Consider the following 13,965-nt stretch of genomic DNA (forward strand, 5'->3'; position numbering starts at 1 on the left):
AGATGGTAGACAGTCCTGTATGTTGTGTACATCACACCCAGTACTGAAATACCAGTACAACCTATTACTAAAACATCATAAGCAATGGTATTAAATTATGAACCACCCCCAAAGCCAGTTTCCTTAGGAAAATAACATCTATTTTTAGTATTCAATAGCTCCAAAAAAAGATGGATTTGTACATGCTAAGCCATGTGGTAAAAGGTCACATTTTTACACAAATGATGAGGAAAGAAAACTTTATTAGGCTTTTTCTCCAAGAAAACTCATTTTTATTTTCTTGAATGCTTTATATCATCACTACTCACAGCCGTGCTCCAGAATTCTTCTTCCAGATGGGAGGGTTCTAGTTTGACTGAACAGTAATGCGATCCAAGAACAATGTCAACCTCATAGGGTCAAGGAAGCCAATTTACTTTTCAGAAGAAAAAGTTGTAAATAGTAATGATATAGGGATCATTATCATTTGTTTTCTGAAAATTACATTTTAAATAATGCTTCCTTCTATTTTATATGCTGTGAACCCTTGGAAGAAATGTTTACTTCAAATAGCTTGATTCAATATACACTTACTGAATACTCAGTGTTCAAATAGTAGGAGACAAAACATTTCCATTAAGAGGAGTGGTACTTCTCTTAGAATAGATGTGAAAAGAGACTGTGTTGTTGACCAGTTCAGTCCAGTACCTACTGGGATGCCTGACAAGGGGTGTCACATGTCAACAAGTGACATGTTTAAAGAAGGCCTAATGAGTTAAGTGGCAAATGCCTGGAGACCCATAGTGGTCCTGAGGGTGGGCTTCTACAAAGAAACAGAAGGCAGGTTATTTCAAAAGTATGCCTCCACAGTAAGAACTCATACATATTTACAACTGAAGAGTCCTGTGGAAGATGTGGAAAATCCTGATGTTTAAGAAAAGACAAAAATAAAAAGAAGTGTGAATTAAGTGAAGAGGTGGCCCCATATTTTAGGAAACTTGATATAACTATTTTAGCAAAAGCACATCACTATAGCTACAAAATAAGAATACTTTGTTTGGAATAATTGAGATAGAGTGAAAACAACTTAATGATATAATGTTTCTTCAGGGCTATCAAAAACGTGCTTCTGGCCCACAGGACACAGTTAAACTTTTATGGAGGGAGAAAAGGAAAGAACAAAGAGAAACCACCACCATCACAGCCTGCACCAGAGCTATTTATTAACATAACTTTTTCTCTTTTTCTTAAAGATTCCATAACAACTGAGATATGTACAAAGTCTTAAGCATTTACACCATATAAAGTTTCTATTAGCTGACGAAGTCTAAGGTGGTGCTGCTGAAAACTTCTGAGCACAAGAGCAATGAAGCAGACCACTGCATGGTGTGGTACTCTCTCTGCTGCCATGTCATTCAGTCAGGGGGCTGACAGCTAACCAAATCACCTAGAGGGCATGTGGGGGGGGGTCGGGGTGGGGGTGGGAGAAGAGGTGATAGGCAGCTCAGAGACCATAGGGTAGAAAAGCTACAGTGTTTCCACATTTCCAAGAACTGTAACAAATGACCACAGCCTAGAGAAAATAACATATGCAAGAAAACAGAATCCCACTGCTCAGACATGATTCAACTACGCAATGGATTCATTTTTGAACAGGAGGCTATATAGTGATATGGCTGGTATTTCCGTTTTTGTTTATTTCTGTATTTTTTTGTTTCTAGCTCAAACCTGTGCAAGTTCCACTTCAGTCCCCCAAACACAACTACAAAGGGAATGAGGAAGAAAAACAGCATAGATTAGTAACTTTTGACTCAAAACACAACAAAAACAAAGGAACTTAAAATCCTCCAAAAACTTAAAAAACAAAACTTAAGTTCCACAGAACTTAAAAAAAAAAAAAAAAGGTATTCAGAATCAGTGGCCATTTCAGCCAAAAGATTAATACTAGAAAATTCTGAATTATCCCAATCTGAACTGCATCAACGAAACGCCCAAACACCAAACCTCCTAGAGTTAATCAACCTTGGATGTACCTGATTGTCTTTTCTTGGGTCAGTACTACACAGAACCACTGACATGTACATGTTGAAATGGACACAAAACTTACTAATGTTATCCCAAGGATGCTCCACTAAGTGGCAAGAGACTTTCAACATGTAAACTTAAAAAAATCAGGCTCACTACTTTATTCCACAGAAACCCAAGTCTGGTTTTATGGTCAGTCTCTATCTGTTTGGTAGCAGATCGTATTTATTTTCCAATTGTTATGGTCTCACATGTAGGCAAAGTGGCTTTTTTATTTCAAAAAGATTCTGCTCTCAACTAAAAAGCCAGTTGATAAAACTTTTAATTAAGACACAATAGCGTGGGATATAAAAACACAAGAACCACATAAATATTGAAGAAATTGTATACCATCTTTCCTGTAAACAGTTTTGCTTAACAGCAAAGCCCTAATTAGATTCTGGCCTGAAAGTTGTGGCAGATGAGTGTTCAGCCAGGCTCTGCAGGGATGTGAAGAGGAAGCCAGGCCAGCCGCCATGTTGACAGGCATGCAACTTGAAAACATTGCACAACAAGCAACACAAGGAGTGGAGAAGCTCACAACACTTCAAGGAGACCTCACAACCTTCACAACTGTGTATGCACAGACAGACCTGCCCCTCCCTCTTTTCCAGCACTGTCTCTTACACGTGGGATACCTTCTGTGACTCTCTAGCTTGTTTGATGCTATATAACCACTTGATGATCCTAGCATTTCTTTCAATGGCAGAAATGCCATATGGCACGCGGTCATTGGCACTGTCATCATTCCTAAGGTCACTGTTACTGTCCTGAGACTGTTCACAGTCTGAGCTGATCATGCTTGCACTGCGGAAGTTGAGGGATATGATGTCAGAATTAGCCCTTGCAAAGTTTTCCATGCCAAGGTTTTCCAGCTCTTCAGGGTCCAGTCCACAGTAGTTGAAGAACCTCTCCACATCCGCATCCACTCGGAAATATCTGTCACTCAAGTCTGACTTAGACCGCTGAAGAGAGGGTCTTCGGCTGACGCCACAAGCTGGTTCCACAGGGTCTGCTTCAGGGGACTTCACGGCTGCGACCTTGGGCTTCGGAGGCAGGGGAGGGGCAGAGCTGCTGCAGGGGATCGCTTTGAGGGGCTTCACGTTGGTCACTTTGCGGATGTCTGAGGAGCTGTGGGAGACATGCAGGAAGGACTCGGATGACTGCTCCAGCAGCCTCCTGCTCACGTGAGAGCTGCTTTCCTGGGGGCTGCCACGGCCTGGCGTGGGGTAGACCTTCAGGGACTCAGCGAAGGAGTGGCGGTGCAGGTCGGTGGCATCTGCCCTGTGCGGTGGCCAGTTGCGGGAGCTGTGCTTGTGGCCTGAGCCCGAGCTGGAGCCCTCGGAGCTGTTGATGATGTTCTTCAGGATCTCAAGCTTGAGGTTCTCGCGCTGCACGCCGCTCTCGGTCTTAGCGTGGTTGCCGAACACCTTGAGCGTGGGGCTGCCCAGGGCACGCTTGGCGCCTGGGCACACCGGGGGCTTGGCCAGCACAGCTGGCTTCACGGGCTCCTGCTTCGCGTTGATCACCTCCTGGCTCTTGACGTACTTGGCCTTGTCGGCTTCCAGCCTTTCCACCGCACTGAGTCTCTTGGGGTTGGGCTCGGCCTGCCTACGGAAGTAGTCTGGCCCTTTGTTGAGGATGCGCAGGGGCACCGCAGATGTGAAGGTGCCGGCGGGGCTCACCGGCTTCACCATGCTACCTGTCTGTAGTGTCTCCGTGGGCATGGCGGGTGGTCTTTCCCCAGCAGCCGTGGTGGATGTTCTTCTGGGCGCCTCCGGCCGGCCTGAATAGACACATGTACACGAAGCACAAAGGGCAGCAGTGGGATCCTGGGACCGGGGTCAGCAGCAGCTCCTCATCTCACAGCTCATTAACTGCCACTGTGGCTTTAATGCACTTTCCTCTCCTTTCAGGCAGCCTGTGCACAAAAAGGCCACAAGCCACAAGTTCCTCTTAATCAGCTTCGCTGCCTCCTTTCTTCTCCTTGAAGGCTGTGGGAGTCTCCTCCAGGTCTTTGTGCTCAACTGCAGGCAGAGCTGAAACACAGAACAGCCAACCGCGGGTTAGGAGAGGCTAGTGACATCACCGCTCTAGCAACAGAGGAACCCCGCAGCGCCCCGCCCCCGCCTGCCCCCCACCCCACTCCCCCGCCTGCTCCAGGGTCTGGTGGCTGCAGCCCGGGGAGGCAACTTCTGGTTAACCACAGAGAAGGGTGAGCAGGACCTTTTACCAAGCCTGGGCGACGCGCTCCGCAGAGCGATGCAGGCGTTTGCAAGAAAGAAAGGGGCCGAGGTTTCCCACGCGCGAACTCTTCCAGCTGTCTCCCCATTGGAGAGAACCGCCTCCTGAAACACGCCCGGCTGGCATCCCTTAGAGAGAAACCCAGGAAATACTAGTGAATGGAGAAAGGAGGGTTCAGCCTAGCCCTACTCCTTCTAGGCTCATTAAACGCTACTGCCTTCCTAAGGATCCCTGATCTGTGATCTGCTGTAGGCGCAACCTGGGGGATTTCCAGTATGTTTCTTTTGCAATGAAGTAAACCTTGGGGCTCTTGTTATGGATATGTCAGTAAAACTAGAACAATCACTTCTTTAATTCTTCAAGAACTGAAAAGATAGGCGAGAGATGGGATTGGCAGGAAATATGACAAGTTTATGAAAATGACAACAGGCTTACTTTCACCAACATATTTAAAAACACTTCTGCAAACCAAGGATGTGAGTTAAGTTCATCTCATTAAACACACTTACTTTTTAGTATTAAAAAATTATGAACACTTCCATATGAGTGCATGATTTGATTATAAATGCTCCAAAATTTCTCACACTTAATGGGCAGAAACCAAAAGTTTCTTTGTAGCACATGCATTCCCAAATCCCAGAGAATACTAGGAACAAAATCTTAAGATATCAACCATACCTAAATATGCTAGTATACCTTATAGAAAAATGTATGCATTGGCATTCACACATTCACACATTGGGACTTATCAATGACTTTCTGAAAAACTTGACTACCAAAACCAAAACACAGAAAAACAAAACCCACAAACAAAACAAAGATCCACTAAAATTTGAGACTTTTCAGTAGCCCTGAAATAATTGTGTAAGTAGTCTTTCTACTTTACGCACAATATATATTATATTATTCCTGGTACAACTCTTATTTCCTGTTGCTACCGGGCACTCCAAAGCAACTCGTTAATGACTTATCAGCATCCTTGGCTATAATTAGAAATATTAAGAGAGTAATCTATTCTTTTCTTTTTTTTTGGTGGTGATACTGGGGTTTGACTTCAGAGAGGAATTTATTCAACTAACATGTTAACTAATTTTCAAAATATATATGGTGATATTACTATAAAACCATCTGCTTTCAGGTAAGAAAATGATGATAAGGAGGAAAAAGGCTGATATTTCTCTTTATATCTTCTGAAACTCTTTTTTTCTACAATCCATCATGTTTTGCTGGAGACAATTTTGGTAATCTGCAAAGGGATTTTGTTCTAATAAAAATATGTTCTTATGGAATATCTGAGAAACCGCAAAGCAATTCCTACATAATGATTTCCTTTACTGTGCAGTTCTATTTTGATCCTTCAACTTAGTTTAAAAAACCACCTCCTCCTAGGAAGATGAAATGAGATTGTTTCTTTGAATGCATATTTTAGATGAAATTGCCACAGGAAGCCCTATTCTATTGCAGACATTCTGTGTCTGCTTGTCTTTGACCTTGCTGGGGCAGTTACTTGCCTGCCATATGGGGGGTGGAGATCTTCTCCATTAAGGGGACTCAGAGCCATGGCAGGCAGCAGAACCTCGGCTGGGAGATGCTATTGATCACACCTAGGACACTGGTGGCATGACAGTCTTCCCCCATGACAGGCCATGCTTCCCCTCAGCAGGATGTCATGATACCCCAAAGTAAAGACCTCAGAGAAATTTTCTTTCTGATGTCTTCTGCTTGTTCCCCCGCAACCCTCCAATCTCTTTCCCCTTATTCTTCCTTGAGGCAAGCCACAGAAGTTAGAATTCCCCTTTCCAAGGCAAGTCATAGAAACTAGAACCCATTTTCCCCAAAATAGTCATAAAGCCTCAAAATCTTACTTAAACTTCCCCATCTTTCTGAATAAGAGTTGGCCATAAGGAAATTCTTTGATCTTTCTTGGCTATAGCTCATATGACTCTCATTCTGGAAAGGTTTCTACCATTCAGAAGGAAAGAGTGCTACACAGAGGGGCCAAGAAGAATCTGGAAAGACCTTACTGGGCTTTCCCCCTTAGTCTGTTACCACTAGGTCACACCCTTTGTGTCCAGTCATGTTTCTACATAGCTATCTATATGCTTCATCGAACTTAAACATAAAAATGGATAACTCTTCCTGAGTAATGGGGTCTTCAATCTGAAGGGCTTATGTCAAGTAAAACTGTGATCAAATACATTTATTATGCTTTTCTCTTGTTAACCTGTCCTTTGTTACAGGGGGGTCAGCCATGACCCTTCATGATGAGCAGGAAAGGGACATGCCTTTCAGTGCCAGGATATTTGGGGACAGAGAGGAGTGGCCTGAGAAGTTCACTTAACAGGCTTGTGGCTAAATGACCAACGCCAACCTCTGGGCATGCAAAGATGGCCCAGTGGGTTGCAGAAAACAGCTTGTATGTCCTTCTTATGGCATGTGTTGGTTGGGTGAGGTTCCTAAAATCTATTTTGCTCTGAAATTGTGTGTTAGCTCCTTAGAGCCACACATTTCATTTCCAATTTCAAAATAGCACAACGAAATATGGACGAATACTGAATGTTTCTATGGCTCATGGATTTGCTGTTCTTAGGGAAATACTCTTTGAATGATGAGTTGTGGTTATGTTCATTGTTATTAAAGCTTTTGCTAGTCTATGCTTTTCTTCCCACCATCATCTCTTCCAGTTCTATCATTAGGACCACAGGCCCATATTAAAACCACTATGGGTCTCACTTTCCTGCATGCATGCCTGTCTATCTGTTCAAATTGGTTTTGGTATCTCTTGAAACACTGCAAAAATCATTACGCTCAACTCATAAGGCTGAGGAATACTAGCCAATTTTCTAGGAGCCTTCCCCAGATAACCTCTGGTCTTCTTCTAACATTTTGTGTTCTTTATTCATGAGACTGACACCCTCAGGAAAGTTCCTGGGCCTCCTATACTCCTCAGGCTTAGGAAGCAATTACTAGACATAAAACCAGTGTGAAAGGATTACAGTTAAAAATAGCAATGATTTGTAACCACTTCACACTTCATTTTCCTTTTTTTCTCACCTTTCCTTTCTTCCTTTGTTATTCCCAATTTCCTTAATAATTTTTAACATAGCAATGGGAAAAAAATCTTTTGGAAGACTCAAAAACAAAAGGAAAAAAACTATAGAAATATTTGATACTATAGGATAGTAATAGGCATATTTGATAAGATAAGTCACATGTAAATGATTCAGCAGGTAACCTGGAGCTACATCTCAATGTCATGAACCAAGTAACCATAGTGTCTGTCAGGGAATGTGTTTTGCATACACCCTCTGGTGTGGCTGTGCACTGTTGGGAGCAGTTAAGCCAACTGCTGAGCTGGGAGGGACTTTATGCTATTTTGTGGAAGGAAAATTTGAACTGGATCTCATAAACAAAAGTAATTATATAGCCTTGCATTTTTGTCCCTGTAGTGCTGGGGATTGAATTCCAGGCTTATGCACTATAAACGTGTATGTATGCTACCCACTCTGTATACATCCCTGGCTTAGGGCTCAGGGCACAGAACATCAGCCTGAGGGAGGTAGAAACTTCCACTCACAAGCTAGGTTGGCTACATTCTATCTGAGTGAATATCCATTTGAAATTTTTATAAAAGGGTGAAGAAAGGATTGGGATGAAGAAACTTGATACAGCCAAGACACAAAATGGCCTCGTGTATCAGGCAAATGTGAACTCAAAAGCAATCTGGCCTGGGGTGCTGGGCTGGAGGGCTTTCTGTCAAATGTGATGGAGCCCTGGTCTAAGCAGGAGGGCTTGTGTCACCTGAAGCCAGCTGGGCAACAAAGGACACAGGGATGAGAAAGAGAAGTGGTATTTCATTACTACCCGAGGCCCAGGAAGTTCCTGAAAACACAAAGGTCACTCAGCAGATTGGGGTGGAGCCCCAAATTCTGCATTTCTCATTAGATCCCCAAATGATGCTAATGCTTTTGAGTAGGCAGGGGTTGGGGTGGGGTGTGCCATGTCTAAACTGGCAAGCCCCCTATTAGAGTCTAAATTTCTATAACACAGAGGAAATGGGCAAAGGTTTCTTGTCTCTTAAATAAGCAAAAAGTCTGAAGCTTTTTAGGCATCAAAATAGCCATCTCAAGTTTTAAAACTAAAGTGGCCTGAATCTTTCTAATTTCTAGCTGCTCACAGAGACAGTGAAGTAAAGACCAGGACTCTCAGCTGACATGTAATAATAGGGAATGTCTGCAACCCAGGAGGTGGATAGGGCTAGAAAATGATCCTCCTTACACAAGGTATATTTGAAAAAATGTTAATGACAAAATTTCTGTAATCCAGGCAAGGCATGCTTCCATGAGTGAGTGCCTGGCCTGGGAGAAGGCGGCCCCAGCTAAGGCTGCCATGGGAATGTGGCTCACTGTTGCTCAGAAGCAAATCCAGGCTCTATATACACTGCCCTGATTTTAAAATTCAGCACTGTAAAACACTTAGGCCAAATCTGGTCTGCTGTTTTGTTACTTCTTTATATAGCGCTTCTGGTAAATAAAAAGAAAATTAGCCTCTTAGTTTTTAAGTAGGAAAGAAAACCAATGGAGTTAGAGCTAGGCCTGTGGGAACTGAACACACCCACAGAGGTTTCTAAGTATGTGAAAATGGGCCATTTCTCTTGCCAGCTACTGCAGAAAAGAGGGGGTGTGAGTGCTTGAAAGAGCAAACCTGACTAATTTGACTCCATGTCAACTGACACTGTGTCTTGGTTTTCTTATGGATAAAAACAAACTTGTTGAATCTGGGGAGAAGAAAATGTTTTTACTTCAAATATTCTTGGGAGTACATTAACAAAAGAAGCAATTAACATTTGAAGTTAATAAGATTCCAGGAGAACTGATTCTTTTGGACACCACTGTATCAGATCACAAAGCTTTCACAATATATTAAGAAGGTCCCCTGGAATATTGGTTTTTGGTCATGGTATCTGTGCTTACATTTTGTACTCTGGCCCTACCAGGTTTCTTTCCCTGATCCTTTTTATCTAATGACTTTAGGTAGAAGATTGCTACTTGACTAGGGATCACTCTCCATATCTGTATTTTTGGTTTCTCTTGTTTAAAAACAGAATCACATCAGTTTCACATGAAGTTAGCTGTTGAATTCTTTACCAAGGTAAGAGAAACACACTCAAAATGTAAAATTAGTTATTGAATTGTAAGCTGTGTTCAAGCAACCTGCTGACTAAGCAATTATGTATAAGATGTAAAGAAGCAGAAATGTCACAAACAATTTAGGGAATGATTCAAAAGCACATTTGATGAATATCAATTGAATAATGTAGATGATAAATGTGGTGGGAGTATCAAAAAGGACTTGAGCAAAAGGGAGGGAGTGGAGGAGATAAAGGCACCAATCATTAGGGCAGCTCTCCACTGACTTCATAGTACATGCAAGGGACCTGAAAGACATGGATGGCCATCAGGAGTGCCAGGGGAAAGTGGAGAGAAGATTGCTGGGGCTTAGGTGGATGAGGACTTTGGATTATATACAAAGGGTAATGGGAGGGCAAAGGAAAAGTAAGCATTAGAGACATGGTCAGATTTTTATTTTTAAAAATGTCCTGGTTACAGTGTGGGGGCAGGATGACAGGGGATCAAGTGTGACTGCACAGAAGTGGCTCACAATTGTCCAGGGTAGAGAAGATGGTTACTGGGCACCGAGTGTCACTCACTCATTATACATTGCTTGTAGGTTTGAATCTTGCCTCTGTCCTGTAATGTCTGAGTAGCCTAAACTTGCTACTTCACCTTCCTGTGCCTTAGACTTCCTATCTGAAAAATGGGATAATTAAAGTTCAGCCAGTTCTCCATGTCTGCCACTTCTACATCTAAAGTTGCAAGCAACTGCATGAGGATGGAAAACATTCCAAAAACTATTTTCAAAAAGTTCCCAAAGTAACACTTGAATTTTTCCCATGCCAAGGACTATGCTGAAAGGCTACAGCAGAGTGCAGGCTGCCCTGCTGCAGTGTCCTGCCATGGATCCTCATCAACCTGCCTCAATCCTATGCAGTTAGGCCTAGGATGGCTCTCTTGGCACCATGATGTTCAAACTTGTTTTCTTGTCAAACAAGACAAAGTAAAACCACCATTTACACAGCATTTATACTGAATTAGGTATTACAAACAATCTAGAGATGATTTAAAGGATATAGAAGGATTTGAATACTATGTAATTTTATATAAGGGACTTGAGCATCCATGGATATTGGTACCTGTGAGGGGTCCTCCTGGGGCCAATCCCCTGCACGTACACAGGGAAAACTGTATCTGCCTTTCTGGGGTTTTTTGACAGGGTCAAATAAGAGCATATAGGCACTTCCCTTCACTTCTTCCTCATAGGAAAGCATCTCTGGGGTGAAGAGATCAACAGTTTTGACAGATGTTAATGAGGCACACTAGGTGACAGACAGGATGTGGGGGTGAGGAGGATCAAGTTGAGATTCAGGGCTTCCATCTGACTAAAACGTAGCTTGTGGGAAGCACACACTCTCCACTCTAATCCTCTCTCCCTTCTTCTTTTGTCTCCCAGGTTGAAGGCAAACAGAACCATGGCAGCCCTTAAAGCTAGATGTGCCTGTCCACACATCTGTTTTCCTCTCCTCCTGATAGGCTTTTAACCAGCAGGGTTTCATGAAACTTGTTCCCTTAATACGTTAGCAGTGTTGAGGTCATCACAAAAAACTGTACTTAGAAATATATTCACAAATAAAGCTTCATTTCTGTGGGTTATTATTTGGAGGCCATTTAGCCATTTCAATTAACACTACAGGCCATGTTCTTTGACATCTCTTTCCCTTCCTAGCAGATAATTTGTTTATTAATCTTTTATACATGAGAATAACTTTTATAGATGAAAAAGTAAAGAATAGCAAAGAAGAAAAGTAAATAGGGGAGTAAAAAGCATATTTCAAAATAAGGCTAAATTTGTACAATATAAACTGGACAGAAAAGAAGAATTAAGAAAAGAATGGAAACATTAAGTCAAAACCACCACCCTTTCAGGACATGTACTTTTTCAATTTCTGAATGATGTGTTTCCTCCTTTCTTATCACCATGGTGAATCCCTCACCATCTATAATTCTGATGGCTGAATCTTCTCTTTCCAACCTTGGTGTTGCCATCAGCAGTCAGTTCCAGGCTATAAGTAAAATAAATAATCTTCTTGCCAACGACACTATAACTGTGTATTCTTTGAAACATGGACTTCTCCTAATAATATCCAAGCTTTTGGTAACAGTACACTAGTCATTTATTTTTTAGCTTATTCTTTCAGTTAGCTAGAGTAGGTCTTCCAATCTTAATAAAAAAATCATCTGGCCCTAGGTTTCAGTTAGGTATTTTATTTTTTTACCATTTCCCCACTTTTCCAGCAACCTCTCATGTGTTGTTTCTTTTGACATATGCACTTCATACAACCAGAGGATGGGAGCAAATGTTGGGATGAGTGTAGAGAAGCCAAGAAAGCCAACTTTCACCTTCTTTATGGATACAGATCAAGGAATGTCTACCCTGATGGTTCCCATGGCACACTAATGAATATTGGTATGAGATGCACTGGGACCAAACTTGCTCATGTATTCTGATTAGTGTGGAAAAATTATTTGGAGATAATTGTGGACAGGTTGAGCATCCCTAATCTGAAAATCTGAAATGCTCCCCTATCTCTAATTCCTTAAGTGCTGACATGTTGCCATAAGTAGAAGAAACTATGTTTCTAGAAGCAACAGGGGGAAGGAAGGTCTTCCTATACCAGGGAAAAGGACTGCCACCAAAGAAAGCAGCACGGAGATGTCCACTGGAAGCCCTGAATGACAGACGGCTGGGAACACCCACTATCCAGAGGAGAGGTGCAGCTGCCTCCAACCAGGGAACCCAGAGCACTCCAAGAGAACAGGTTCTGAAATGTACCATATCCTGGGGGGACCAGGTCCCAGCAGTGACAGCCAGCGAGAGGAACCTTGTCACTTCCCCTTCACACTCTGCCCATTCCCTACACATCACACACTCACACAGGGCCTACCCGACAGGTCAAAAGTGACACTTATCAATGAGTAGGTGAGAAGCTGGAGAGAGGGAAAAGGGAAAGTAAGTCCTCTCCTCTACAGAGATTTCCAGGATGACTCGGGATAGAGTGCAGAAAGAGAGAAGCTAATTTAACCTGGATCAAGAATGGAGTTTGATGTTCAAGTTAAGCAGGACTCTTCCATGCCAGAAACTGATCTGAAGATTCTAAATTATTTAAGTGGAAATGTGAAGGATATGAGTCCTATCTGAGATATTATCCAGAGATAGAAAGGAGGATTCAGAAGAGCAAATTTCTAGGGCATGGGAAAAACTATACACACTTTCTGTTTATCCCTGAGTGAATCCAGCCCAGAAAACATAATGGATTTACACAGCGTCCTCAGGCTTTCAGCTTGCTGGCCTGCTGCCTGGGTGTTTGCATCCTGGCTTCTGAGGACCACCTGTGGCTGCCAACCACATTGCTCCTGCTCAGTTCAGAGTGAGGTCCAGGGCTCACCTGTTTCCTAGCCTGGCCACATAAAGCTCTGTGACCCTGAGCATGTTCTTCATACTGCCTGGACCTGGGTTTCTTCATTTATGCATTATGCTGCAGTTCCAGGGCCAGTGTGCCAAATCTTTAAGTAATCCATTGCAAGTGCTCAGTGTGGACTCAGCACAGAGTCTGTTCAGTAAATGCAAGCTTTTATTAACTGCTGTCCCCGGTGTCCACACTTGGCACTGATAATCACCATCATTAGGTTTCAAGCTTTACAATCACTGAATAATCCTTTGTCTTAAAATTATTCCATTACTCTCAAGCGATACAGCCTGTGCTCTTTCTGTCAAAGTGGATTGACTGTGCAGTTTCTGGCTCAAAGGTCACTCCCGTGACCCCATTTTTATTTGAGTTCCAAAGAAAATATGTGGTTTCAAATTTCAAAGCAAACAGTTATGTGAGTGAAATGGGCTAGAGTAAACAATAAAGCCATTATTAAAAATGAAATCAAACCCCAACTGGGAGGGAGGAAAACAGCAGGTCAGATCTTACTCCCTGATGGATTCTTTACATTCTATCATTCTCCGAGGTTATTCAAAAAATTTTTCACACAGTTTGTATTCATTTGTAAGTAAATCATTATAAAAATGTGATGATTTTCTTTTGAAATGTTTCCCTATTTATGACAATTAAAATGAAATAGACAACCAGAAATAAAGAAAAAAAAATCACATTTCTGGTTCCATGGCCTAAGTTAAAGAACGTGTTGTTATAAGGCCACCAACTTTCACCAAAGTGGTGATTTTACCTGGGATTACTGAAATTGATGCTATCTGTGTAGCCAGAGCCAAAAGTCATTTGGAAATATGACAAAAATTACTTTACTAAAAGGAAAGCAACTGGAGTTCCTAATGAAAATCCAGTTGGACTGCCTGCCTTTCCCAAACAAACACAATATGATCCCACTGTCTGCCAGTGTTGGTCTCTCCTGTAGAGGGCTTTATACAGCTCTCTCTTAAGCAGTGACAACATGGGAGGCAATGACCAAACTCTAAATGAATGTGAAGTTCAATGGACCCTGTCCTCTGCTATACACGAGTCCACTGACTTCACAGTTCTTAGAAGATGTGCAGGTT

The 13,965-nt window shown here is 42.3% G+C and overlaps 1 protein-coding gene across 11 annotated transcripts in view; it reads right to left on the reverse strand.

Moving 5' to 3' along the window:
• Window positions 1–1,182: 1,182 nt before the first annotated feature.
• Fam110b (family with sequence similarity 110 member B) overlaps window positions 1,183–13,965 on the reverse strand; it is a 135,672-nt gene continuing 122,889 nt past the window's right edge. For 8 of the 11 annotated variants that reach the window (XM_074068643.1, XM_074068646.1, XM_074068647.1 and 5 more), the window contains one exon: window positions 1,183–4,082. In XM_074068643.1, coding sequence (XP_073924744.1) covers window positions 2,667–3,770 — 1,104 coding nt within the window. In that variant the 5' untranslated portion in view covers window positions 3,771–4,082 and the 3' untranslated portion in view covers window positions 1,183–2,666. Of the gene's footprint in view, window positions 4,083–4,269; window positions 4,416–13,965 lie in introns of all 11 variants that reach the window. The other 3 variants (XM_074068649.1, XM_074068652.1, XM_074068650.1) reach the window with 2 other exon arrangements.

This window comes from Castor canadensis, chromosome 3 (genome assembly GCF_047511655.1).
Source record: "Castor canadensis chromosome 3, mCasCan1.hap1v2, whole genome shotgun sequence".
NCBI lineage: Eukaryota > Metazoa > Chordata > Mammalia > Rodentia > Castoridae > Castor > Castor canadensis.